Genomic DNA, 27,302 nt, shown 5'->3' with positions numbered 1-27,302 from the left:
TTAAACTCCACTGAAACAGGCAGAACCACCATTGGAGTGGCTTTGTTTCCTCCAGGTCATAAAGGTACAAACATTCTTCGGAGTAGTTTTAGCACAGTGGCATTAACTTTTGAAATAATTATTGTTCTGCCCATTACACCAATGACTGCAAAGGACATATTTTATATAATTAAAACCACTTAATTTACCCTAATAGAGATTAACTTCAATGGTAAATTGCTTATTTTGATATTTAATGATCACAAAAGTAATTTTATAAAGACAAAGTAAATGTTATTTAGATCTGACTATGTCCCAAGCCTGTCTCAAAGTTAGTGTAATTGGAATAACATTGTTCAATGGACTGAGATGGTTCATTCTTTAACAGTCTTTTTTGTTTACAGCCACGGCAATAAAGTAAAATGTTAATTCCTATAGTTATTTTTTTCAGTTTTTCAAATAATCTAAAAAATAAATAACAATTATGCTCCTCTCTTATGACACAATCCCAAAAAGAACACAGCTCTCTCTAGCTTGCTAGAAAAGGAACTGAAACCTAGTTACTCAAGACAGTTTTTAATTAAGTGTGGAAAAGAATTTGATCATCTGTCATTTGTACAGTGTTCCTCACTGGACTTCTGCCCTGTTACTGACAGAGTTACTCTACTGGCCACTTCACTTCTTCCCATTTCCATCCCTACTAACAGATAAGACCATTTCACTAATTTGCTTGTGGCACGTTCATTAAATAGCCAAAATTAAATTCCCTTTTAGGTGTATTTCGTGTTAGCATCTTGAATCTTAGTCTTCCAATTATATGTTCCAATTTACACGATTGCATGACAATTAAAAATATTTTGTCTATAGAGAATTAAAAAAAAAAAAAGCTCAGTGCTCTCAACAGCAATACTTCCAGATCCATAAAACCCCCAAATTTTTATAAAGACATCTCTCTCAATTGCACTGGTGCCTATCTGATACATCATAATTTTTAAACTTTTTGTCATTATTTTCAGAATTCTCCTCTTTTACAGCTCTTCTCTTTAAAGACATTTTTTGCCATCACATAAGTTCTGTAAGTTTTGCCAAATTATAAATCACTAAAGCTGAGAATACTTATTTCTTTATGGTGTTCATATTTTGTATAAAGCACTCCCAGGAGTGACCTCTCTTAAATCAGAAATACCATTTCTTGATGTATATCCCAACTATACATCCTAGCCTTCATGTTTAAAGACAGCTCAAGAGTTCAACATGTCAAAGTTAAAATCATGGCAAATAACCAGAACTAAATGTATTGGAATTTACATTGTTGTGATTGTGTGTGAGGTGCATGGGCATTTTGTTTGGTTGTTTTTATTAAATTGCAATAAAATGTATACCTTGAAGACATAAAACTTATAGGTATATACATTAATGGCCAGGCCAGGCCAGCCTGCAGGCAGTGCTGTGTAGCTCTGGTCAGAATGGTGTTTGGACCTAAGCGAGGATGTATTTGGGTGATTTGAAACATCAACAGATCAGCCTTGAGTCTGCCTGCCCAGCTCTCTGCAAACGTATTTTAGATTTCTGAAAGTGCAGTTTCAGACTGGTGAAAGGTCTGGAGGTGAAGCCTCATGAGGAGTGGATGAGGTCACCATGTCAGTTCAGCCTGGAGGAGACTGAGGGGACACCTCAGTGAAGTCAAGAGCTTCTCCATGAGGGGAAGAGGAGGGACAGACACTGACCTCATCTCTGTGGTACCAGTGACAGGATCTGAGGGAATGGCCTGAAGGTGTGCCAGGGGATATTTAGGTTGGATACCAGAGGGTGCTTGGGCACTGGAACAGACTCCCCAAGGAAGTGGTCACAGCACCAAGAGTGACTGTATTTGGTCAATGCTCTCAGGCTCATGGTGTGATTCTTTGTGCAGGGCCAGGAGTTGAACTCTGATGATCCTTGTGCATCCACTTCAACTTAGGTTATTCTATACTTCTATTTCAAAGAGCTAATTTCTGGTCTGCTTAAAAGTAAAATAGAGTATTCAACTGGATTTAGGTTCTAGGGTATGGAAATACTATTCTGTTTCTTGATATCTTTAACAAGGTAAAGCAAGATTAAAGAATGCAAACCCTAAGTCCTTATTCAGTGCTGAAAATTAAAAATAATAAGTGTGGCTGGCCTGTATCCACAGGGCTACACAATTATATTTTAAATCCAGAACGCAAATGAAATGTCTAACACACAGTTAAACAAATCCACTTGATTTCCCAGAGCTACGTGCTCTGTTCTACTTCCAGAGCTCTGTTTTAATCAGAAAAGATAAACCACAATCATTATTAGTTCATTTAATTACGGTAAGTGATGCCACATTTGAGAGCAGGGAAAAAAACCACTCTGTAACTGGATACTTCATGCAGTTTTTAGCAGAGTAGAAATGCCCAATTTATTTTTCTTTCCAGAAGAAAATGCACCTGACAAAACCTTGGAATTACTTCTAGGACATTTTGAAATTCTCAGGTCTGATAAACATAACTGCTTCAGAGAAAATACCTTCTTCTTTAGAAAACTACTCTGTGGATGAAAATGACAAGCACCACAAACTTGTCAAAGTTTTACTCATCAGATGCAAACACTTAGAAACATATTCAACAAAAGAATTTTTAATACAGAATCAAAATAATAGAAATATTTATTGAATCAGACATATTAGAAACCTCTCCCAGCTTTTCTTGGCCCATTAACCAAACGAGCAAAGTTCCCCTTATACGATCAGACTTGTGGAGGCAGTGACTTGTAGTGCAGTAAACTAATCTTAAGCATCCTTCACCATGCCATAAACATTAGAGTAGAGCTGTAGGAAAGTGGAAACTCTCCTGGCTCCAGCTAACATTGCAGTTATAAATCTGGTCAGGAGAGGAAAGTTTCCCCTGCAAAATAATGTACAGCCACATTAAGTCAAGGCCAAAATAAGCCATATATGTTTTTAGATAAAATCTATGGAACATCATTGGAAAAGATAGATCAGTTATCCCAAGTAATTTCAGTTGTGTAAAAAAAGAGCTGTTCTAGCCATCATTTTGTCCCAGGAATCTAGAACAAAACCAAGAAACCCTCTCTAGCCATAAAACTAATAGCAGAGGGGTAGAAAAGCTTATGCAAGATGTGGTATAAGCTCAGACACAACTGAAGGGACTAGGACATTTCTGGGGAGGACCTGGAAGTACTGAGTTCTAGAAATGTCCTTCCTTTCCTCTTCTGTCCAAGAAAGAGCAGGGGAGATCAAGAGAAGAATCTCAACTACAGCCTCTGACTGAATGCAGCAGTCACCTGGTCAATGTGACGGAGGAGGGAGCAGTGGTAATTTACCACCACTCTGAGGCATGTTTGCCACAACATGGCAGGGGGAGAAGATAATGGACAAGCAAAATACCTTGCATACCATCAGTTCTTACCCCTACATCACACGAACACCTGCAAGGTGCAACATAAACACCTGCAAGGCCCATGCAGGGCAAGGAATCATGTGCCTTGCACAGGATTAGGCAGTCTGGTCATGCAAAGGGCTTGGTACCCTGCAGCTGGGATCTCCCCCTGCAGCCAAGAAAGACATTTGCTGAGTTACTGCAGTTGTTCAATCACATTAACCACTCTGAGGGGGAGCACTTGTTTCCCTGAAATCCCACTAAGATTATCACATTGCCTTTCACTGCTACCAAGGAACAGACAGTGAAAGTGTGTGAGGGAATGAATGAGAGAAAGCAAGTAAAGCAGAGGGAGAGACACAGTTGTGGCAAAGGAGCTGTCTTCAGACTCAGCCCATCAAAGCTTCAGAAGTATAAAGCACATGTGGACAGTCACTAAGAAAATACCTACAATGAAGCTTAGGACCTCTACAATTTCATGCACCAATGCCCTTGGCAATACTTACCCCTTCAAAGAAAAAACAGCTTGTCATTTTACAAACTATGGAAAAAGCATCAGTGCAAAAATCATCTAAAAGTGGTGAACTGATCTTTACAATTTTGTAGCACTTTGAAGATACCATAGTTTCTCAGGTTTTGAGATCAGTATTTATCTTAAGATAAAAGTGCAACTGTCTTTAAAGGAGTTCTTTTCCACTCTGCCATTTTCATTTCAACTTATCAACTACTACATTTAATTACCATTTCAATATGCATCTAAAGCACCAAGGTCTTCTTTCTCTTAACAATGGAAAAAATATGATCCTGTGCATCAACAATGATACATAGGGGAAGTTCTGACTGGATATAAGGAAACAGTTTTCACTAGGAGGGTAATTAGGAATTGGAAGAGGCCACACTAAAGATTTGTAGAATGTTTTTTTCTCAGGCCTTTATTTCCAAGACCTGATGGAAAAAACCCTCAGCAACCTACTGTGAACTCAGCACATTGAACCAGACAACCTCCACCCAACCTCAGTGATTCAGTGGTTCTATAGACTACTGTCAGATAAAAGGCATCAAGTTCCTCAAAAACACCCCAGAGAACCCCAGGAGTTTTAGAGAAAGTTTTCAAAATTAGATGTTTTTAAAAACATTATCTATCCATCATGAATTTTGTCCTGAGTACCAGACAGCACTCTTTATGCATGATACAGTTCAATCAATGATATGAAGGACAACCTTTTACTAAAAGCACAGTTGTAACAAACTTATGAAGCATGCATTAAAAGATAGCAAAAGAAAAAGAAATAATCTACTTTTTAAAATATCCTTTGCAAATAAATGATTCCTTTATAAGTACAAGTAGTAGCATAATAATTTACAGACAACATTTAATGTGTTTCTTCATCACAGGCATTTTTGATTAACACTGCATACATTCTTAAATAACGCTTGTTAAAGCAGAAAAACCCACACACAGCCCAAGGAAGCTGATGCACACACCCACACAGAATGCACTTTGCAGGTGCAACTCATCCTCACCTTGAGATTGGGTTTTGCAAGGAGTTTCAACAGCTCTCTGATCTCACTGCTCAGTGGTTTGCTCTGCAGCTCCTCAGCCAGCTGGGTGGGAGATTGAATCAACACAAAGACCATTAGCAAAGCGTTGTTTTACCCAGTGCATCAGTGACAACCCAGAATCTATCTTGTTCAAGGTTACTGCTTTCCAGCATGTTCAAACAGAAGCCAGCATGAAGGAAAACACCATCAATCACTGAGCTTCTGTTTCTGGCCCTCAGTGGACCAGATTTAAGCCAGGCCTTTTGGCTCAGTTTAACACAAGTAATCATTTTTGGCAAGGGTGCAGCCAGATCACATTCTGATTTATAGCAAAGGGGGCAAATCCCAGCACTTCATTTAAGTGAATGGTCCTTTGCGTGCAGACAAAGAACTGCTTGTAAAAATGACTGGATCAAACTTTGACACTGTCTATAAAAAACAGTTTCGAATGAGGTGGTGAAATCCACACTGCTTCCAAAAACCCACAGTAGCTGTGCTGTTTAGGACTGGGATAAGAAAGCAAAGTGCCCTACAGTGCAAGCAATCTGAACCTTTTATTATGTTTACACATACACTGGAAGGAGCTTGTTAAACGTGAAGCAAGTTAATCATAATATAATTTATAACAGGTCATCAGCAATTCAAGCCTGTAAAATGCACAAACTATGTCCTAACAACAAGATCAGTAATTTATGTTTGGTTAAACTACAAAATTGTGGCTTGGTGAACAATAGAGCAGCAGTTTAACTTTTAATCCCATGGCTATTTGGCTTACATCTTGGGTTTTCTTATCATGCCCTTCTCAACTAATTTGGACCCAAGAGGCATATTTTACTGCAAAATTTTAGACTCAAACTATTTTTCCAGAAGAAGAAAAAGCTAAAATGCATTTCACAACACTGAACTTTGGTTTAAAATTCCAAAGCTACGTGGCTCATAACGCAAAACGTGATTTCAGATAATCGCTTGTTTTCTTTGCATTAAATCAGTATCATAAAAATGTCTCAAAGGAAGATTGGCTATTTGCAACAAGTAATTTTATTTGTCTAAGCTAATTTTAAATTTGTACTTTCATTTTGTATACATTTTCAAGATAAATGGATGGATATATATTTTGCATAATTTATACATAATAAACAAATCTATTTGAAGAAGCCATAATAGACATCAGACATGGTTTGAATACTTTTTCTTTTAACCTTCAAATTAAAAAGTGTCATCACCTACCATCCTATAGACTTTTAACTATAATTCATAGCTAAAAACATACAGCAAGTACCTCAGTGCTAATATTAACAATGTTTGTGTCTTAATACCAAAAGATTAGAAAACAATCTCTGTAGAAAAGGTCAGGATTAAATAGTTTTAGACACAAGCCAAATATTGAGGTAATCTGACTGCAATTGAGTTTGTGTGTTGGAAAAGCCCTGCAAAGCTGAAAATTTTCAGTGATAGGAATGACAGCAGGTCTATGACATGGGTTACCCTTGGTTGTCTTTTCATTCTTTAGATTATGCTGCTCATCAAAGGAAAATACAATCTATTAATTTGTGTTTCACTGATGGAGACAAGCAACCACTCAGCAGAATGACCATTTCAGCATCTCTGCCTCAGATGAATTGTGCACAAGTATTAGCTCCAGCAGAACTGGTATTGGCTTTGGTGGTACAAATGCAAATGCATATACATAAGGTTTAGAACAGTGAGAAAAAATACTTCATTACTGCTTAAACAGACATTTTAATCTCACAATTTAGTAAATATTTTTCAGAGATAAAATAATTTAAAACTTGTTTTCCTTCATGTGATTTATACTGTTTTCCAAATATTTTCATTAAGGTTTTAGGCACATTTAATACCTTGTGATAGAAGAGGAGGAAAACAAAGATTGAAAGACTGAATTGTGTTTTCAGATTAGCAAACAGATACCACCTCAGCTGGTCTAGACTGGATTTTTATTTGCTATTATTATTGTTGTTGTTAATGTGCTGAGATTTGAAACAGCTACCAGCAGCAGTACATGGCAAACTTGGGACACACTGACACAGAGCGATCTCCTCCTGTGCTAAAGATTGCAGCAAAAGCTGTCTGAAAACCTCCTCTATGATCTCTTGAGGGAACCACAACATTTCAACAGGCTCTTTATGAAAAGCTGCCACTAAGGAGAGGGGAAGAAAAGCAAGGGAGAGGGCCAGATGTGGAGTGAGGCTGGTAAGGTGGGGAGCACCAACAACTGGTCTTTAAAGCTTCTGGAGAAAGTTCTGAAACTTCTTTTGCCAGAACAGTCTTTCTACCATCCTTGAGGCCTTATTTGCTGTATACAGCTATCCTGCCAGTGATATTGTCGTGGTTTAGGAATGGTATTCTCCAATTTAGTACTCCCATGCACTAAAACTATGCACCACTTTCCCTTCCCTCATTTGGAGGCACAAATGTAAGATCACAGGTAAGAACAATTTAATGGAAATGGCAATGAGATAAAACAATGTACTATACTGCATGTATATACTATTATTAAATAAGTAATAGCAACAATATTAATAACAAAAGGTGTAAGAAAATAAATTATACATATGGAAAAACTCCCTGATAATAGACAATACCAGATGGCTTTCTCCACCCCCTTTTCTTGACTGGAACAAACCCTTTCTTCCTGGAAGAGAGCCTCTTTCATGAACTCTGAACTGACATGAGGTGGCATGGAAAAACCTCCATGTCCCAACCATGCTCTCTCTCAGCTAGTGCAAAAAATTAACACTGTCCTGGCTGCAACTAAAAGAGATGTTTAGATCATTTGCATGAAATCATTGAGCCATAAGTCAGACACTACTGCTCCAAAATAAGAGGAAAAGAGAATGTGTGATTAATTCAGCCTAAAAGTCCCTGGGGAAGAGGAGAGAGAAGGTATGGCAGCTGGGAATATGAAAATCTTTAGAAAAGCCTTGCCACAATTGTTACTTCTAAAACTGCTTTAAAAAATACCACAAGAATAAGAACACACTCCTTATACAGTTTTATTTATGACAGCAGCACCTCAGATTTGGGTTTAAAATCAAGCAGAAAATATCTACTTGCTAATAAAATTATTGCCTTCTTTAACTATAGATCAGTTACTATCAATAGGAAGAGAAAACAGTAATTTAAAGGCTATTGAAATGAATGTGTATTTAGTAACACCAACATGCTCTTAAATCCCTGAAGTTGACAACCAGTCAGACAAACATGCCAAAAAATGAATAGCACTTTAAACCTGAAACTTCATGAGTTTGGGAGTTACAAAGCCCACTGCATGTAATTTTGCTCCCTCAAAATTTGCTGATAGCTACCAAAACATAGAAAATCCTGCAATGTGCTAGCCTGGCTGCAGCCACCAAAGGACATCCCTATCCTATGAGACAGTGCCCATAAAAGCCACAGTTCACCTACAGGTAATTAATAAAGAAGCAGCAAGAGCATCTATTAAAAAGAAGCTGTACATTTGAAGTAGGTAGATGCCTAGACACAATCATGTCCCAACATGTACACTTAAAAATAATACCATATGTACATAAAAATACATTCATAGGGTTAAAAGCCCCAACCTGTCTCAACTGAGGAGTGACAGAGTACTTGAATTTGGAGATTTTCAAAACTATACATTTTAAATGGGTCTGAACAAAGAATGAGATTGCTCAGCATTTCTAAAAGTATCAAAAACTTAAGTTTTGTATCCAAAAATAAGAAATTATTTTTATAAAGAATTTTAGCCCAGAGATCCATAACACAAATATTAGCAAGGATTATTAATATGTCAGCAAGAACTTAATGAAGAGAATTTCAACCAGCTTTCTAATTTTCAAAATTACTATCAACACTATTTAAAGCTATGTAAAGGTTAAAAAAATATTACTAATATATGCCTGATGTCAAGGCTAATGTATTATTATAGTTGGTATGTTACAGGATATAGCTCTCCACCTACTGAAACATGATTAAATTACCGTGTATCCTTTTTTCAATAGTCTCAAATAAGTCTAATTTAGTTTTTTGTTATAATGCTACCAATCTCAATTCACAATTTTTAATAATTTGTAAAATTTAAACCCCAAAATCTATTAATTATATAAATAGTTAATATTTTAAAACATCTATAAAGTATGTGAAGTTTCAAACATGCTGCACTGGAAATGGATTCTAATACATATTGCCTTTTCCAAAAAGCAACCTGACATCATCAATTGCAACAAAGATTTCTGGATTTCACCTAAACCACAGTTTATTAAACATTTCTCTATTCTGGCCTACCTCAGGTTCAGTCATAGTTTATACAGGTGTGTTCACAATTCATCTGAATCCTAGAATTAACCAAATAGCAAGAAATGGCAGGTTGGATTTTTTTCTTTAAAATAAAAATTATAGTAACAGGAAATTAACTACTCCATCAATGCTGACCACTTTTACAATTTATTTTTTGGTTATGAAGGTAATTTGGAAAGCTCCAATATCAATAAATCACTACTGTACTTTTTCTTAAATAGTTTTGATTTTTTTCAACAAACCTCCATTCTAGGCATTTCATATGCTTCATTTCTGTAATATTATTTGTCATTTCTCATGTTGTGTCAGCAGTGCTGCTATCTCATTTGTCTTTATTTTTCCAAAGCATTCCTCTTGTCTGTGACTTTCTCAAAACACTAATAGTTGACAGCTTTTCCCCTCCCAGTGGAGTTCCAACCTGCAATTTTTATTGCTTAGCTACTAAAGCAGAACAAGAGGCTACCTAGATGCAATGTTTTTATAACATGCAAGTGAATAAAAATCAAAGTAATATCAGCAACAAGCCCAGTGATGACAGAAGCTTTGGAAACCTTTGCAGCTTCTTACGATTTCAGCTCAGAGGATTACATTCATACGTTTGCACTATGAAGAGTTCTGCTTGCAGACAGTGTTTTGGTAGACTTGGTACCAGTGATCTCAGCAGGGACACTTACATCATCTGCCAAGGCTGCTGCACCATGGAGTATGGGCATCGGGCTCTGTTTTTCATAATAATGCAGTTTCTCATGAATCTGGAAGACAACAGAACAAAGCAATAAGGTTTTTCAGCAGCATGAGAAATAGTACAAAATAACCTTGTTGAGTCTGTTGACTGTCTGTAACTAAACATCCTTATAGTAACCTACAGGCAGCAATCATGTAAATGTAATTCATCATCATCCTCTGTTGAAGTGCTAAGAATATGAAATCAGATGGAAAAAATGCTCAGTATGCAGACCAACCCACAGAAAAACTAAACATTTGTGATTTTTCTCTCCTGGCTTTCTCTGTCCATATTTCTAACATATTGCTTCAAGTATCAATTACATTTTATATTGCTGCTGAAAACACAAAGCATAAAGTGTTTATCCCCAAGATGGATATAAAAACCCCTGTAAATTATGATTTATGAAGTGAAATAATAGCTTGCCACCCACATCTTGACAGACAACTTGACAGAGCGGCTGCCATCATTAAAATAATTCAGAAACAAGGGCAAAGGAGTGCTAATATTAATTCTAACACATCTGAAAGAAGGAGGCAGTCCTTCAGCAAGTTAAGGTTTTTAATGAATAATTATCAACATTAAAGATGCACTGTGCTTTGGTTCTTCCTAAAAGGGAAAGGATACATCATTATTTAAACATTGCCCTGTTACCTCCTTCACAAGTTATGCATTTCAAAATTTAGATTTTTTCCAAAAAATGCTTTTAAAACCCAAAGAATTTTAAGACTTCTAACAAGTTTCTTTGTAGCTATTTCAGAATAGCATAAAAGACTATATTAAACATTTAACTTTATTAACATTATTTTCCTGAAGATATGTGGATATACAAATACTAATTAAAATCTAAAAAAAGAAGACAACAGGAGTCTGAACTAATGCAAATATATCCCATTCTTAGATTTTGTGCTTTAGTTCTGCTGCTCTGAAGGAGGCATGAACTCCAGATGGTTGGAGGAGTTGCAGAAGGAGCTAAATCAGGGACTTCTGTGCTTGGCAATGAGGGGAAAACGAGGTCTGGCAGAGGCTGTGGGGTGCAGAATTTGGCTGGGGACTCCATGATGTCCTTGGGAAACAGGATCCCCAATGATCCAATGATCCCCTACCCAGCACACTGCTGGGGGAGGAGCGGGACAGATGCCAGACAGCACAGACAGATTTAAAGAGCAAGCAAACCACTCTTTACACATTGAAATTGTTCAGAGTTGACCAGATCATCTCCATTTTGCACCAAGTGTTCCTTCCAGCCTTCCCCACTTCTTCCACATTTGCTTTTCTCTGCTTACTCCTCCCCCAGCAGCACTCACTCCTCTCACTGCCTAGGACCCCTTCACTCTTTAAAGCTCATTCTTTAAGCCAGTTCTTTTTAATTTACACTGAACTTTCACAAGTATGTCCACAACAAGATAATGCCATGTCAGTGACACTTGTGCTCACCATTTTTCCTGTCTTCTGCTGTGCTTCATAACCCTAAGTCCACATCTGTTTTTCCTCATTTAGACTGTACATTCTTCGAAGTAAAGAGCATGTTAATACAATATGGCACAGCAAGGTCTAAGTCTTGATTGATTCCTTCATCATTTCTGCAGCCTTAACAAGACTATTTCAGTATGTCATTGGTTAAAGGATGCTGAAGTTCTGACATATCATGGCTAAGCATAAAGGCACTACAGTTGCTTAATTTATAAACTGGAAAATAATTTGTTCTCATTTGGAAACTACATGGAAAGCACTACTGTCTCCAGAAGATGAATCTGAATTCTACATCACTTATGTAGACATTGTTTACTCAGCAATTACTTAGAGTAATTCATACTGATTTCACAAAACTGTAAGTGACCAGAGAACTTTGTATTTCTAGCTCACAAAGCAGAGAAACTAAACAAAACAAGGAGTTGCAGCTCCCCGAGTTTGGCAGAAATTTGTGATTTATTTGGACTGTTAACTTGAATAACTAAAAAGCATAGTAAATAAAAAAGTCTCAAAACCATCATTTTTTGATTGCTTCGACAACATCTTGATTTTATCCAGACTGAGCTTCTGTCAGCTTTGAGGTCAGAAGTAGTTGTCTATATTACCCCCTAGTTTCTTAAAGAAAGTAGATGTGCCACTGCTGATTAAGCTGTTTTTATCCTGAACAACCTGTACATATCTTTAACAGTGAAATTAATAAAAGGACAAAGTCAACCAGACAAAAAAAAAGTTGAGATATCCTTGCTTAAACCATCTTTGAGAAAAATGTTACACAACTGTAAATTCATACAACAAAAAATAGGTTTTCAAGAGGTGGCCCAGCATAACCTGAAGTTGTTATTGGCTTTATCTCTAGCCAGAAATCTTAAGAGTGGATATTGGATTCCAGTTAAGCATTTAAGGACAATCATTAAGGTCATTAGGGTCAATCATCAGGGAGGAGGTGTGGAGAATAACTGCCTAACCAAAAAAAACCAGAAGCTAAACAAGTAAGCAGGAAAATTTAACTGATACTAGACAATTCTAGATATTGGCTTTTTCTAAATCAGGTTGAAAATTTTATTAATTTACTGTACTAGCACAATGAGTGACTCTAGGGATAAACATTTCATGGTCTATGGTAACAGACACTGCAACTTCAGCACACTTCCATTCGAGATGCAATACAGAATGTGTTCTCCCCCCAAACAGCTGATTTTATTTGATTGTAGTTTGCATTCTTAGTTGAACCTATTTTTAAAATCAGATCATTAGATGACAACATCTGTCTTTCACATCTTTGTAATTTAAAGGATATACCTACGGAAATTAAAAGCCACTGGTCTGTGCACCAAGATGCAATCACTGTGCAATACAAGGATTACCTTCCCTATTAGTATAAAATTTCTACATGCATCATAAAAACAGTTACCTCATACCTTTAACTTCTGGATCAGTAATATATCCATAGGGCATGCAGCACTTTTATATAATATATTCCTGAATGCAGTAAGACAGGAGATTTAGTGCAACTCCACTGATAAAGCAAAAATTTCAGTGAGGCAAAAATCCATTTTCAGGCAACTCTTTCCCTCCTTGTGTCTAAAAAAGTATTCCAAGATTATTTGTTCCATAATTTCCCCCATAGATCATAGCACTGCTGACTGGCCTCTAGTTCTTCATGCTGTATTTTTAGGCCTTTTTTGAAGACAAGTACAGCACTTGCTTTTTCCTACTCCCTGGACACTAGGTCATCTCTGTTGTCTTTCAAGAATGACAGAGCACATTTACAAGCTCACCTGGCAGCCTTTGAATCTGCCAGACTTCAGGATGATGAATGACTGCATTTATGATAAACACCTTTAGAGAAACTACTGTGCATGCAGCCATATGCTTTGGCAACCTCTCCACATGCTGTCTTTCAGTTAATTATTTTCCCAAATATGAAATTTTTACATCATGCTAATACATGTATGCCAAGCACTGCATTTCCAAATTTCAACTTTTATACAAATAGAATTTGAAATCTGAATACCTAGATTAAGTGACTACATTGATGAAAATGAATAATGTCAAGTAGCCAAACATAGAAATGAAAAGCAAAACAGGACAAGGTGGTGCAAATAGTTCGTCCCTTTACAAACGTCACTCAATGAAATTCAACTCTAAGAGAAATTAAAACCACTGTGGAACACTTTCAGAGATGTATGAGAGTGGATTCAAAAGCAGAAACAAGAGCATTCACCTACTCAAAGTAAGATGTGTCATATTTGTAGCCATGTGTTTGAGCTTCAATCTAAAGAATTCTATTTCATACAAAAGGCAACTTTAGCTTACAGGACATGCAATACCAGGTGTCCAGTAACTCTAATACCATTGCCTTGTTTCTACTAGAAACTTAAACAATGTATAGAGAATACAGGACTGTATCATGCTTAAAAATAGGAAATATAGTACATCTGTTTTAAGTTCTTCTGACATTTACATGTAAAGCCTCAATGCTGAAAATCTCTTCACAGATGAGACCAAGTCTGTTAAAGCAAATATTATATATTGTAAATAAAACATAAAAAGCTGTTCTGCTGAACAGATGACTAAGTTGTGCGGGGTGTTTTGTTGTTTTGTTTTGGAGGGTTTTTTTTTTTGTTTTCTTTTTTTTTTATGACTACCTATTCTTTTCACTGTAAAGTAAGAAGATCTATGAGGTTCTGAAAAACTGACAATCTAGTCTGAAGTTATGCCCCAAGAGGGAAAAATAATCATTTGCAAACTAATACAATTTTTGGCACACTTGTAAGTAAGAAAAACTGTTTCTGGATTTTCCCAGAGAGACTGAATTAAGCTTTCTATAATAAAGCAGAGTAGTGTCCTCAGCCAGGACTATTTCAAAACCCAAGAGGAGCTTTCTAAGTCAGAAAAATAAGAATCTTAAGTAAAGAGTCCTACAAAATAAGCTTAAATTCTCCTTTTAGATTTCTTAACTTCCATGTACAGTTCTGATATCATATGACTGAAAATAAAACAGGGTAGTGGGATAAGCATGTACCAAAGGTGCCAAAGACTTAACAGAAGACAAACTTAGTCTTTTTGGCAGAACAGTTGGGATAGGAAAAGAGTAAGTGTATGTAAAAGTACAATATGGAAACACTTGTAACCCAAAAAGCGCTGGCCATCAATGAGCCATACCAGCACATAAAAGACAAGAACTGTCACACACATAGTGTGAAAATGTTCTGCCGACCACACAAGGGTGTCACCAGCTACTCAGAGATGTCAACACCTTTGGATGAGAGCTTTTTTCATGGTAATGACACCTTCCTGACAGGAGGTGCTGAAGAGGATCCTGTGAGTATGTGAGTATTTGCACTGACCATCATTCTGGGGCAGACAGCAATTCTGGACCAGAGTGCTTCTCCTTTTGAGAAACACCAGAAGCTCCTATCCTCTTATGAGTTGTATAAACATTCCCTTATTTTGGTTTTATTTCATAAGATTAGCTATCAGCATAAAGATACCATACCTGCAAAATGCATTTTAGCACCACATCATATACAATTCTGGGGCTTGCCTCTGGACTATCCTAGTCTTGCCTGCTGCCTGCTAGCAGCTAATGTGCTTGTTGAGTTTCAGCAGAAAGGAACACATTTCATATGCTGGATTGCTGATGTAAAACCAAAGAAGCAGAAGTTGAGAAGATAGGAAATTGCTTTAAAAAATGCACTAGTGATCTGAACGAGAATGTCACTATAAACACACACACAAAGCATCAAGGTGTGTCAGACACCTTGTCAGACAGGCACTGAATATATTGTTGGAGAAAGTCCATAACAGTTGGGAGAACATCTCCTCTAAGTGCTCTCTTCATTGTATTTTTCATCCTATATCAACTGCAAGAGTGTCTGAAATCAAAGCACTGATAAAAGCCATGCAGCTGCTGTATTTATTGGCTTAGTCCCTTACATGGATGCATAATGGAAGACTCTTGCATGCAGAGGAGCTGTTAACTGTCCACTAAAGTTTCAGATTCACCTATATTTACAAAAATTTATTTAATTTCACTAGTGGCACCACTAAAAGTGGTGGTACTACAAATTGGAGCGTGTATACATGAAGAAGCCACAGCAGATTGAAAGAATGGAAAATTAAAGCAAAAGAAAAACTTATGAGGGAGGAGTAAATGCTAGTCTTGGCTTAATCTGAAATTTGCATTCTGCATCTGAAGTATCTGAAGCAAGAGAAATAATTCCAAGGCACTCATGACCATAAAAGACACATTTGTGAATAGTTCCAATATTTACACAGTGAGATTTCAAGACAGGAATTCGGGTTTTCACTAATAGTATGACCTTAACTCTGGGATTTGGACTTTTGAGTTCACTGTCTAAATTTACCAACAACTTTGATCAAGGTAGAATAAATAAGCAAGAATGAAAAAAAGAAATTATGGGCTACAATGAAATAAATTAAAATAACATTAAAACCATTCAGAAATTATAATTACATACCATCATCTCTGCTGAAAGAGAATGCATGTTTTGTTTGATGTAGAATTTTAATTAAAAGACTGTTTAATTCCCTTCCTTTCTCCTTCCAGAACCATACTCTATCATATGCAAGTAACAGAAAAAGTAGCCAGCTCTTTGATTTATCTTTATCACTCAGTGGTGGTCTGCAAGCCTATTTACACAGGACAAAAATACAGACTGAATGCAAAACTTCATTTGTTCCCAAACCTTCCTATAGTCCTTAACATTGCAGCTTTGGTGCACTAAGGAACTTAAATACATGAACAACTCTGCAGTGCTAGGGCAGGATGAACACCTAGAACACATACAGCCTTTAAATCACATTCTAGTCATACCAACTGAATTGCAGTTAGAGATAGAACACTGCTAAGAAATTAGCATCCTGTATTTTAGAAAACAGAAATAAAATAGATTAATTTCTATTTTATATCATAGCTAACTATTCAAAGCTTGCAATGAGCATTTCAATCCCCATAGTAACATTAAATTGCCTCAAATATAAAATAAGTGATTGCAGAAAGGCCTCTGAGAGATTGTCACAAGAATCAGAAGGCTTAAAAACAGATACTCAGAGATCTCAATTCTAGCCCATTTTGCCACAGCAAAAAGTTTTAGCACAGAGATGAGCAATTCTCCTTTAAGCCTTTTTTCCAAAAAGCAGAAGCATGAACAGTGGGATGTGTCTGCAGATCTGAGCTATGTCTTGTAATATTTCTAATTTAGAATTTCTGTCTTCATGCTAGTATCACCAAAGAATATGAGAGAAAATTAATAAATAACTCCACTATGCTCATATACCATGAGCTGAAGACTGAGAGCCTTTAAAACTGAGGCCCATTAACCCAGCACTGCCAAGTCCACCACTAAACCATGTCCCTAAGTGCCACACCTACACATCTTTTAAATACCTCAGGGACGATGACTCAACCACTTTACTGGACAGCCTGCTCCAGTGCTGGAGACCACCCCTGCAGTGAAGAAATTTTTTCTAAAATCCCATCTACACCTCCCCTGGTGTAACCTGAGGCCATTTCCTCTGGTCCTAGTGTTTGATATTTGGGAGAACAGACTGACCCCAGCTGGCTACAACCTGCTTTCAGGTAATTGTAGAGAGCAGTATGGTCTTCCCTGAGCCTCCTCTTCTCCAGGCTAAACTCCCCCAGCTCCCTCAGCTGCTCCTCATCAGACTTGTGCTCCAGACCTCTCCCCAGGTTTGCTGACCTTCTCTGGACATGCTCCAGCACTTCAATGTCCCTCCTGATTTGAGAAGCCTAGTACTGAACACAGAATTTGAGGTGCAGCCTCAGCAGCACCAAATACCAGGGGATCATCACTGCCCTGGTCCTGCTGACCACACCGTTGATGATCCAGGCCAGGATGCCATTGGCCTTCTTGGCCGCCTGGAACCTTGCTGGCTCACATTCAGCTGATGTCAGCCAGCACCCCTGGGTCCTTTTCTGCCAGGCAGTTTTTCAGCCACTCTTTTCCAGCCTGTAGCACTGCAGGGGTGGTAGTGACCCTTGAAGCCCTTGTGCAGATCATTGATACAGATATTAAATGGAACTGGCCCCAGTACCAAGCCCTGGGGAGCACCACTGGGGACCGGTGACCAGGTGGACATAGCTCCATTCACCAACATTTGCTGCCAGCCCAACAGTTTTTTGCCCAGCAAAAAGCACACCCATCCTAGCCATGGACAGCCAGCTTCTCCAGAGATGCTGTGGGAAATCATGTCAAAGGTTTTACTCATGTCCAGGTAGACATATCCACAATCTTTCCCTAATGCAATATGCAGGTCCCCTTGTCACAGAGGGAGATAAGATTGGTCAAGCAGGATCGGCCTTTCTTAAACCCATCCTGGCTGGGCCTGATCCTCTGGGTTATCCTGTAACTGCCAAGGGATGGCACTCAAGACAATCAGCTCCACGAGCTTCCTAAGATCTGAGGTCAGGCTGATAGATCCCTGGATCCTCCTTCCAACCTCTCTTATAGATGAGTGTCACATTTAATGACTTTCACTCAACTGGGACCTCTCCAGTTAGCCAGGGCTGCTGGCAAATGATGGGAAGGGGCTTTGTGAGAACTTCTCCCAGCTCCCTTGGTACTCTTGGGTGGATCCCCCCTGGCCTCAAAGACTGGTGGGTGTCTAAGTGGTGTAGCAGGTCACTCACCACTTCCTCCTGGATTACAGACCTTCATTCTGATCCCTGTGCCTGTCTTCCAGCACAGGGGTTGGGTATCCACACAACTGATCTTACTGTTAAAGACTGAGGCAAAGAAGGCATTAAGAATCTCAGCCTTTTCCTTGTTCTTTGTCACTATGTTTTTCCCCACACCCACTAAAGGATGGCAATTCTCCTTCTCCATTTGTTGCTAAAAGGAGGTAATACAGTAACAGCATTTGCTATTTTATTTTTGCAATGGTAAGCAAAACAGATTAAATTCTGGCTACAAACCCAGTTATTCATGCAGAGCTTCTAAAAATGTTTGTTTTACTTTTTAAAAAATTCACTTTGAATTCATTGTTCCTTATACAATAAAATAAAGGTCCCATTATATGAGATTTCACAGACTTCATTCAAACAGGCCTTTTTTTGTCAGTAACAAGCGAAGGTTTTGATGACTTTGCTTATAGGAAAAGGGTCCCTACATAGACAGAGGAAGTTCAGACCAAAGCTAAACAAGTTGCACTTGCTCCAAAATAAATTTCCCTGCCCCTTTAGAGCCAAACAGTCTACATGGCTACTGTATACAGTATTTTCAAAATTGTTTTTCTGTACTTTTAACCCCAATTCCAAAGGAAGGAGCATCAGAACAATTCCAAATTTGAATGAAACTCTCTTATGTTTCAGCTAAGGACATGAGGTGCTTGAACAGAAAGAACAGAACATCAGACTTTTTTCCTTTGAAACAAGCAGTCTTCAAACTGCAGTTTGTGGATGCTGAGAGATCCCTACAATTTTAATGCATTACTCTTCATACATATATTTTCAAATAAAATCTGGGGAATAAACCCATCATGTCCCAGTCTCAATAGTACCAGTCAGAATTTGACAAAATTATAGCAATTCTCTTCTCCAAAAGCACACACTGACCTGTGTAAACACACCTTAAAATTCATAAAAGTTTGAGGGAAGTATTTCATTAGAGCAATACTGAACTCAGGATTCCAGGTCTCAAATTGCTCTTGCCAGTTTATGACCCTTCTATTTATACACTCCCACTTTGATGCTCCCTCCACCTCCCCTCAGTATTATTACTTTAATAAAAACACTTTTCAAACTGAAGCAATCAGATTTAAATGAAAGACAGAATTTGAGGTGGGCTCACATAAGTGTCTATTTTTCTCTCTTCCTTTCATTAAGAAAATGAGAAGGGTTCATCAATCACAACACAACATACCAAACCTTTCAGTGAAGATCCTGACTCAGATCTCAGGAAATTTTGTGCAGTGCTGCAGACAGAGCAAACGGAACATGCACACAGCAAAACTCTCAAAGTCATATATAAAGACTGCAAGGTTCAGTGGTAACAGTACTCAGAATTATAACCATTTTTTATCCAAAGATTTAAAAGCACATTACCAAATGAACCAAGGATCAGTTGCCTCATCACCAAAAGGAAGGCAATGACTAATCACAGACAAAAAGTGTATTTGATTTCCAAACCAATATTACTACAATGACATCTATTTAGAAAAAAGTACTGTAATCTTACATTTTTTGGTATTTCAATTACTGATAGTGATATATATTTCATCAACTGAAATATCTGTTTATATGTCAAATATATTAGGAAATCTTTATTTCTAAGTGACTTTTAAAATGTACTTTTACTTAAGGAATACTTAATGCAAGCAAGAAAGGAATTGTAACTCCCACTGAATACCTTCAGTGTTGAGGAAGAGAACACAGAAAAGTTTCACAGTTGTAATGAAACAGAGGTGGAAACAACATTTAATAAAACAACCAAATAGCTGTTTATATAATGATCTAAATAAAAAACTTGATTAAAAACATTTAATTCAAGACAATAATGACCTAAAAATTAGTTAAAATAAAAGTTAACAAATAAAAATTATCAGAAAAAGACAAATACATGTCTCAATCCTACATTCCGAAAATAAACTTCAGGTTTTGTTTTTTCTTTGAGGGCACCTTTCATTTTTTCTCACAGAAATATTTCCTTTTCAGGTATCACCTGGCTGTGTCTAAGTAACGCAACAAAGACTTGAAAAATGGATGCCTAAATAACTTAACTTATCATGTATAACAAATAATTAATCTAAAATACCAGCAATTAAAAACTTCAAGTCTTGGTATTGGTCTGATTTTCAGAAATATAGAAGTTTCTTCAGCTTTATACCAAACCTGTTTTAAACAGCGCAAATATAATGTTATTGTTTTATGTAGAAAAGTATTTCTCCTTTTGAGGTCTTGTATTTTAAATTTAAAGATCTTTATGAATTTGAGAGGAGGAGTTTTTCCTTAGAAAAATCAGAAAAATATAATCATTCTTTGATCCTGAATATCAGATTTGAATGCTTCAAAGAAAAATATATCTAAAATAGATATGCATAATTATACTGATAAATATGAATGGGAAAAGGAAAGAAACAAAACTGGAGATGCTGCTGAAATGTAAAGAACAAAGATCACATCAAGAGCTGACTGCACTTTAGAAACTATCATTATCTGAAATCCTAAGGAGAAAACATACTAACAACAGCACTCATCTTACAGCTGAGGGTCACCTGGGAAAATGGCAATCCTGAACATTTCATGACAGGTGATCAAGTTTGATTATCTGCAACTTTAAAAACCCAAAGCAATATTTCATTATTTCCTAGTTCTTCATGCTGGTATGTAGGTTAGGAAAGAAAGAGACATAAAGTGAATTCAAACAAAAATTAACAATATTTTCTGTGCCAATACACATACCCATTCATGTCACATTATTCTCAAAATTCAAGTCAGACAACTGAAGCGATAACTTGCTAAGAATTTGGAGATAGCATGTTAAAAAAATTAAATAAAAATAAAAGAGCACTTTTCCTAATAAAAAGGTAACAGGACAGGTTTTAAACTAACAACTGTATGGTCCTGCTTTGCCAAATAAATACAGCGGAAGAAGAAACTTTAATGTGAGACAGAACTGAAAGATTAGAACTGTCTTTGGAAATCTGCTAAGAAAGTGCAGAAACACTGTGTAATAAGAGTAGGTCCCCAGTTCACTGCTAATAAACTTCCTTGAAGTCTAAGTTTAGGATTTAATTTAGGGGCTAGAAACAAAACAAGTACGTGCCTAGATTTAATACTTACCTCAATAATGCCTTAAATGTCTCAATGTTTTCTTCCAAAAAACACCTACACTTATATAAACACTAAAAGGATCTAATTCGCCCACAAGTATGTTTTTACCTGTAAATGTTCTGCTTTGTAAATTTCATTTCTTCTGATACTACTGTTTTTAAACATCACAAATTCAAACTTATATTTTTATTTCATTATACAGAACAAAATTTCCAGACTTTTTTCCAAATGAAAGTGACTTCCACTGTTCTGTTAACAATATAAATGCAAAGGAAAGAACTTTCCTAACCCCACTCTCTGAGTAAACTCAATTCTAACAGGAAGGACAGCTAAACTACTCGTTTCATTGTCAGATGGTTGCTTTTTTTCAGCAAGCTCCATTCCCTGCAGAATTAAGATTCTAGAAAAATATCAATTAAATATTAATTGAAGAAAACAGGATTTGCTGCATACAGGCTAAGACACTTCGGCATAGAATTGGGCTTTTTCAGTTTTACTATTCAAACAGAGACTGCTAACTTTAAATCATGAAGAGTTGGGTTTATTCCTGCTTAGTACAGCAAACATCACCCTTACAGTCTGTACTCAATGCAAGCTAGTCCAAGACTGAATTCGATTCAGGCTCTCTGAAGAGATCACTTCTGTGCAGCACAGAGCTACAGAATTAACTCATTCAATACCCAGACTTCATTCACAGACATGGACATCTATGCTTTAAGCTAGAATCAAATACATCTATATAAATATACATAGACATACATTTATCAATTAGCACCATCTAGTGGGGTCAGTACAATTTATGCGATGTGAGAAATACGCAACTCACTTTCTGCTTTTTCTACATCCTATGCAACATGTCATGATACAGCACAGGTCACAGGATTAATAAAACTCACATGCAAAGACAAAAATCTACAAAGACCAACAACAACAACACAAAAAGCCAAATAATTCACAACATTATGTTTTTCCCTTTATAAATTACATTTGAAGAAAAACACTGACATTGAAAGCTGCATGTCCATATATATGAAAATTTACTGATAGGAATAAAACCTCCAATCTTTTAGGCATCCATACACATGCAAAACACAATTACAATTTAATTACTATTTTCTATTCTTACTCTTTGCTTCCCTATCACATGCCTAAAGAAAAATCTGCCACTCTTTAAAACAAGCTACTCTGAAACATCAGACAATGCAAAAAACCCTTTTATTGAAGGCCTCCATCATCACAGCAGAATTCTGCTGTAAATACAACTTTTGCTAAAACTGCATTGAAGTCCCACAAACACTAGATCCCGACCCAAAACCCTAATAAAACAACCAAGTAAATATTTTTAAAATATTCACAATAATAAATTTAAACGAGGTCAACTATAAAAAGATACTAAGGACTAACCTTAACCATTAATGCAGTTTCTCAAAAATTAAATCTAGATATGCATTTTTAGTCAATTCTGGACTTAAAACTGCAGGAAACTTAAGTCATGCAAATAAACAGTGCCGAAGAACTTAAAATGTAAAAGCCATCAGAGGTAAACTCCCACATACATCAACTTTAGGCAAGACAGACAGACAAATAAAAAGCAGCTGCATGTATAGGTGCTTAAATGCACCAAGCAAAATCTCTAGCAGCCTCTTCCAATAGGCAAGGGAGCTAAAAACATCACGTTCCCTTCTCCCTCTGTCTGCATACTGTCCATGTCAAAAAACCATGCAAAACAAAACAGGAAACAATTAATCATGAACATTATGTTCATACTTAAGACTATTTGGACAAGTCACCAGAGTAAAATTAAACATTTACTTAAATGTTCTTTAATGAACTCATGTCCATGAAAGCAAAGAATGCCTGTGAAGACATGGTTTGCATTCAAGCCTTCCCTTGTTTCCAAAAGAGGTGATTGGTCACAAAGCCTTCCAAGCAGATCACAACATACCAAACGGACCTTGGACAATGAGGGACAGACACAAAGTCACTTCTTTTTTCTTCTTTTTTTTTTATTGGGGGGAGGGCTAATGGTAAAAGTAGGTGAAAAAAATTTTTGAAATGTGGAGAAAATATATAAATAAGGGTGCAAAGTTAAAATCAATCAAAACTTGCAGTGAATGTTTCAGAAGGCACAGAAGGTAAGAAGAGAAGCTGCTGAGGCCTGCACAATGCAGCCAGGGGCCAGGCTACATTTTAAGCTGCATGGAAATCAAAACAAAGGGATTCTAATAAATCAATTAATGTAACAAGTAAGATTTATAGCAGCAATTTTAATTTAAAAAGACATGAAGACAGCATCTTAATTTCACTTAAAAGGACACAGAGATGCATTAGGAGTAAAATGTCCCAGGTAACTTCAACCAGAAAATTACAATAGTTTTAAAAGACAAAATTAGTTCTCAACCTTCCCTGTAGAGGACAGAGAAACACCAACACTTAAGTGCAATGTGTGCTGTAGGAAAAAGAGAAATATGAAAAATAATGACAAAATATTGGAAGAAAATTGCAGTAATTTAGGAGAGATTTATTGCCATTTCCCCATACCTTTTCAGACCAGAGCACTTCAAGTTTTGCACTAAATCACCTAAACATACAAACCTGTTTCACAGGAAGCTTCAAATCAAAGCATACATACTAATTTATTTTTATATTGGAAGGGGTAACACAAATGTATTTGCACAGGTGTACAAAATTACAGCCACACCATATCTTTAAATACTGGAAAGCTGGTAGAAAACAGCAGAAATTACCCAATGAGGAGACAAGAGTAACAAAGATAAGGGACCTGCATTGATACTTCTACTCTTACAAAAAAAGAATATAGAGATAAATTTAGAAATTTCATTCATGTAATAAGGATCTATAAATATACACAAAATTATCAGCTGCTGGGATGCCAAGAGATTTCCTGACAGTTTCCAACCTGGAACTGTTCCCCAGCTCCAGTCCCCTTTTTCCAAGTAGGATTCAACCAAAACACTAGCTAGCATGACCTAGCCTGATTTACACTGCATTTGAATATGAAACCAGCAAAAATTTAAATAATACCAGAAGTGTCATTATCCACCAATGTTTTGTTTTACATTTTTATGCCATGAATCATAATATTAACAGAACAAAAAGGCAACACATTTCCTTTTCTCTTGTGCAAAAATGGCCATTTACCCTTGACAGAACAAGAGAACAAAAATAATGATCCGGCTTAACTTAAGTTCCCCCACCTTAATCAAAGTACAGTGAAGTACCTGAACCATACCCATCTTTAAATGATGAGCCTCAAGTGAATGAGAGGTCACTCTTGCCTACATTATTAAACCCTAGAAAAGCTGAAGTAAGTAAAAACCACGATGACATTGTCACAGAGAAACCATGACAGAATGGTTATGAAAGGACAATAAATGCACATAACACAAAGGGAATTAAAGGGCTTTCATACATTAAAGATTGATTTAGTAATAGAAAAAAAAATAGAAAAGAATCCAGTTCTAGTAAGTTAAAAGACCGATATGCACATTCAGAAACAAAGAGAGAAAGAGCAGAAGCAGGACAGAACACAGGATCAAGCTACACATAGGTGTTCTGCAGTGGTTTCCTGATATACCACAAAAGAAAAAAATTGCTTCCCCTTTGGGAGAAGACAATAATAAAACTTGGTCAGATTATTAGTTAGAAATTGGTGGAAAGTGTATGCTTCCAAATGAAAGCACAGAGGCACACAATTACAAATGCTTTGTTGTTTGGCACGTGCTAGGGTATGATTTGTAGTTAGCCTTTAATGATACACTAAACTTCAGTATGATCAGCTTAGTATTTCAGATGCCAATTAACATGATGACAATTACGGGTTACTTTTTTTCCTAGAATGTTTGAAACTTGGAAATTCAAAATTACACCCTGATTTATGGTTTGATCCTGATTAAAGCTGTGTATGTCTGCAGTGTCATTACTGGATTATTTAATCACTAAGTCTCAACAAAAACTACTCCCTTCCATGAAACCAAATCTGTAAAGCACATTAAAATTGAAAATACTTTATGAAGATGATATCCTTACTAAATGTAAAGCAGTACTCAAGGCTATCCCATACATAATCCCTAGCATTTATAGCTGGCAGGACTGGAGTGTTTTTTAACTGCTACTATCAAAATAATTGAGGCAATCATGTTTGTGAACAACTGGAATTACCTTGTGAAAGTTGTGATTGCTAGCAAAAGCCAACAAGAAAAGTTAGAAAGAGATAGGGAGACAATACAGATTTAATTTCCAACAGAGTTACGCTGTACCTGAGCCACTGGGGCTGAAAAAAGTCAGTGGCTCCAAGGTTCAAAATCTCCTCCTCTGGGGAACAATGATTTCATGTTAGTGTTCTATGAAACAGAGTGAAGGAGAAAGGCAGCAAAACCACAATCAGAGGGAAAACAACCTGAAATTGAAGGAGACAGCACAAAGTGCCAACTTAGCATTAACATTCTCTAAAACTGTTCTGAAGCGCTGGCTAGCAAAAGGATCAAAAGGGTTATGCTGATGCATCTAGTACAGTGTGTGAATTATAGATAAAGAAATTAAAATAAGCAGAGGAATTCAGAAGTAAAAATGGTATATTATTTAATTGATAATAATATTGATGGGTATATGTCTCTCTATGCCAGATCCAAGTCCAGAAAATGATGAAAAGAGTATGTTTGTATTTCCCTATTGGCATAGCCAGCAAATAAGAGGAGACCCTTACCTGACAAGACTTACACTCTTAACCTCTGGCTGGGTAAAGAGCTCAGGGTCCAAGCATGGCTATTCAGCTGGACTCAACACCTGTCCTGGTATTTGAGGAATCTACAAACATGGATCTGTTTAGAAATCTAGAGAGCAGAAGGGTGTATGTTGTCAGCAGTGCCTTGATCAGCTGGAGATGAGAAATGGGACCAGGCTGCCTGCTTTTTTTCACATGAATGTCATTGGTGCCTATGCTGGCTAAAGCACTGCTCATCCTGTGGCAACATTTCTAGTCAATTGGCTACTGGTGCAGGTGCTCAGCAGTGGCTGCATCCATCCCTTAGTGCACCAGACTACACCTCTGCAGCCAAGACAGAGGAGTCTTCCTGTCCTGGTATTTGCTACACTTGGCAAATCTCAAAATACCTTCAATTCCAGCACTGATGGAGTATCGCTTAGTTTGCATCTAATGAAATTGCGTAACTTGGCAAATACACGAAAGCAATGTAGCAAACTAGATGAAAGCAGTGCTTTCCCTATGGATTTATACAGCCACGTTAACATGGCATACAAATATTTCTTCTTCATCGACTTACTGTGTTAATTTTCCTAAGAGACAAGGAATTAATTCAAGCATTATTTGGCAGACAATAAATAGAACAAGCTTGCAGACATACATGGGAGAACACACAGGGGGAAAAACTGGTCTTAGGGAGTGGGGGAAGACAGAAAATACCTGACCACAAGGTATGGAATTACAAGGGAAATACATGTGCAACTCTAGGTGGCCCACTTGGCACCAGTGTTTTTTGAAAACAAATCCAGGACAGCTCTAACTTTAGATCACTACATGTCACTACAGGAATAAGAAAGATTTTTTTATACCACTGATACTTCAGAGTGTTTCAGGTGGATCAAGAAAGCATGAAGCCCTCTCCTCTGTAGTATGGAAACAGACTATGTCACCATTCTGATTGGGATGTTTTGTCAGAGTGAACCTGTACATTTAGGTTTCACTATTGGATTGAAGGCACAGTTAAATTACAGCAATTGTCCATAATAAATTACTCATCCTTGGCTTGCTGTCCAGGTTTTGCATGGCCTGGTTTTTCTTAGTGGAGGGGGCCCACAGAGGTGGCTTCTGTGAGAAGCTGCTAGAACCTTTCACCATGTCCAGCAGAGCCAATTCCTGATGGCACCAAAGATGGACATACTGCTGGCCAAGGCTGGGCAATTAGCAATGGTGGTAACACCTCTGTGTTAACATATTTAAAAACAAAGGTTGTGGTGCAGTTTTAATTCCAGCCAGATAAGGGAAGGAGCAAGAACACAAGAGAAGATGTGAGAACAACTGTGCAGA

At 37.0% G+C, this 27,302-nt stretch overlaps 1 protein-coding gene across 4 annotated transcripts in view; it reads right to left on the bottom strand.

The window, feature by feature from the left end:
- The window catches only part of MPP7 (MAGUK p55 scaffold protein 7), a 146,440-nt gene that overhangs the window by 54,574 nt on the left and 64,564 nt on the right, over nucleotides 1-27,302 (bottom strand). For all 4 annotated transcript variants that reach the window (XM_064404911.1, XM_064404861.1, XM_064404957.1 and 1 more), the window contains 2 exons: nucleotides 9,896-9,973; nucleotides 4,908-4,988 (listed from right to left, as the gene is read on the bottom strand). In XM_064404911.1, coding sequence (XP_064260981.1) covers nucleotides 4,908-4,988; nucleotides 9,896-9,973 — 159 coding nt within the window. The remainder of the gene's footprint in view (nucleotides 1-4,907; nucleotides 4,989-9,895; nucleotides 9,974-27,302) is intronic.

The sequence above is a fragment of the Passer domesticus genome, chromosome 1 (assembly GCF_036417665.1).
Source record: "Passer domesticus isolate bPasDom1 chromosome 1, bPasDom1.hap1, whole genome shotgun sequence".
NCBI classification, from domain to species: domain Eukaryota; kingdom Metazoa; phylum Chordata; class Aves; order Passeriformes; family Passeridae; genus Passer; species Passer domesticus.
This window is presented reverse-complemented; position numbering and strand designations above follow the sequence as displayed.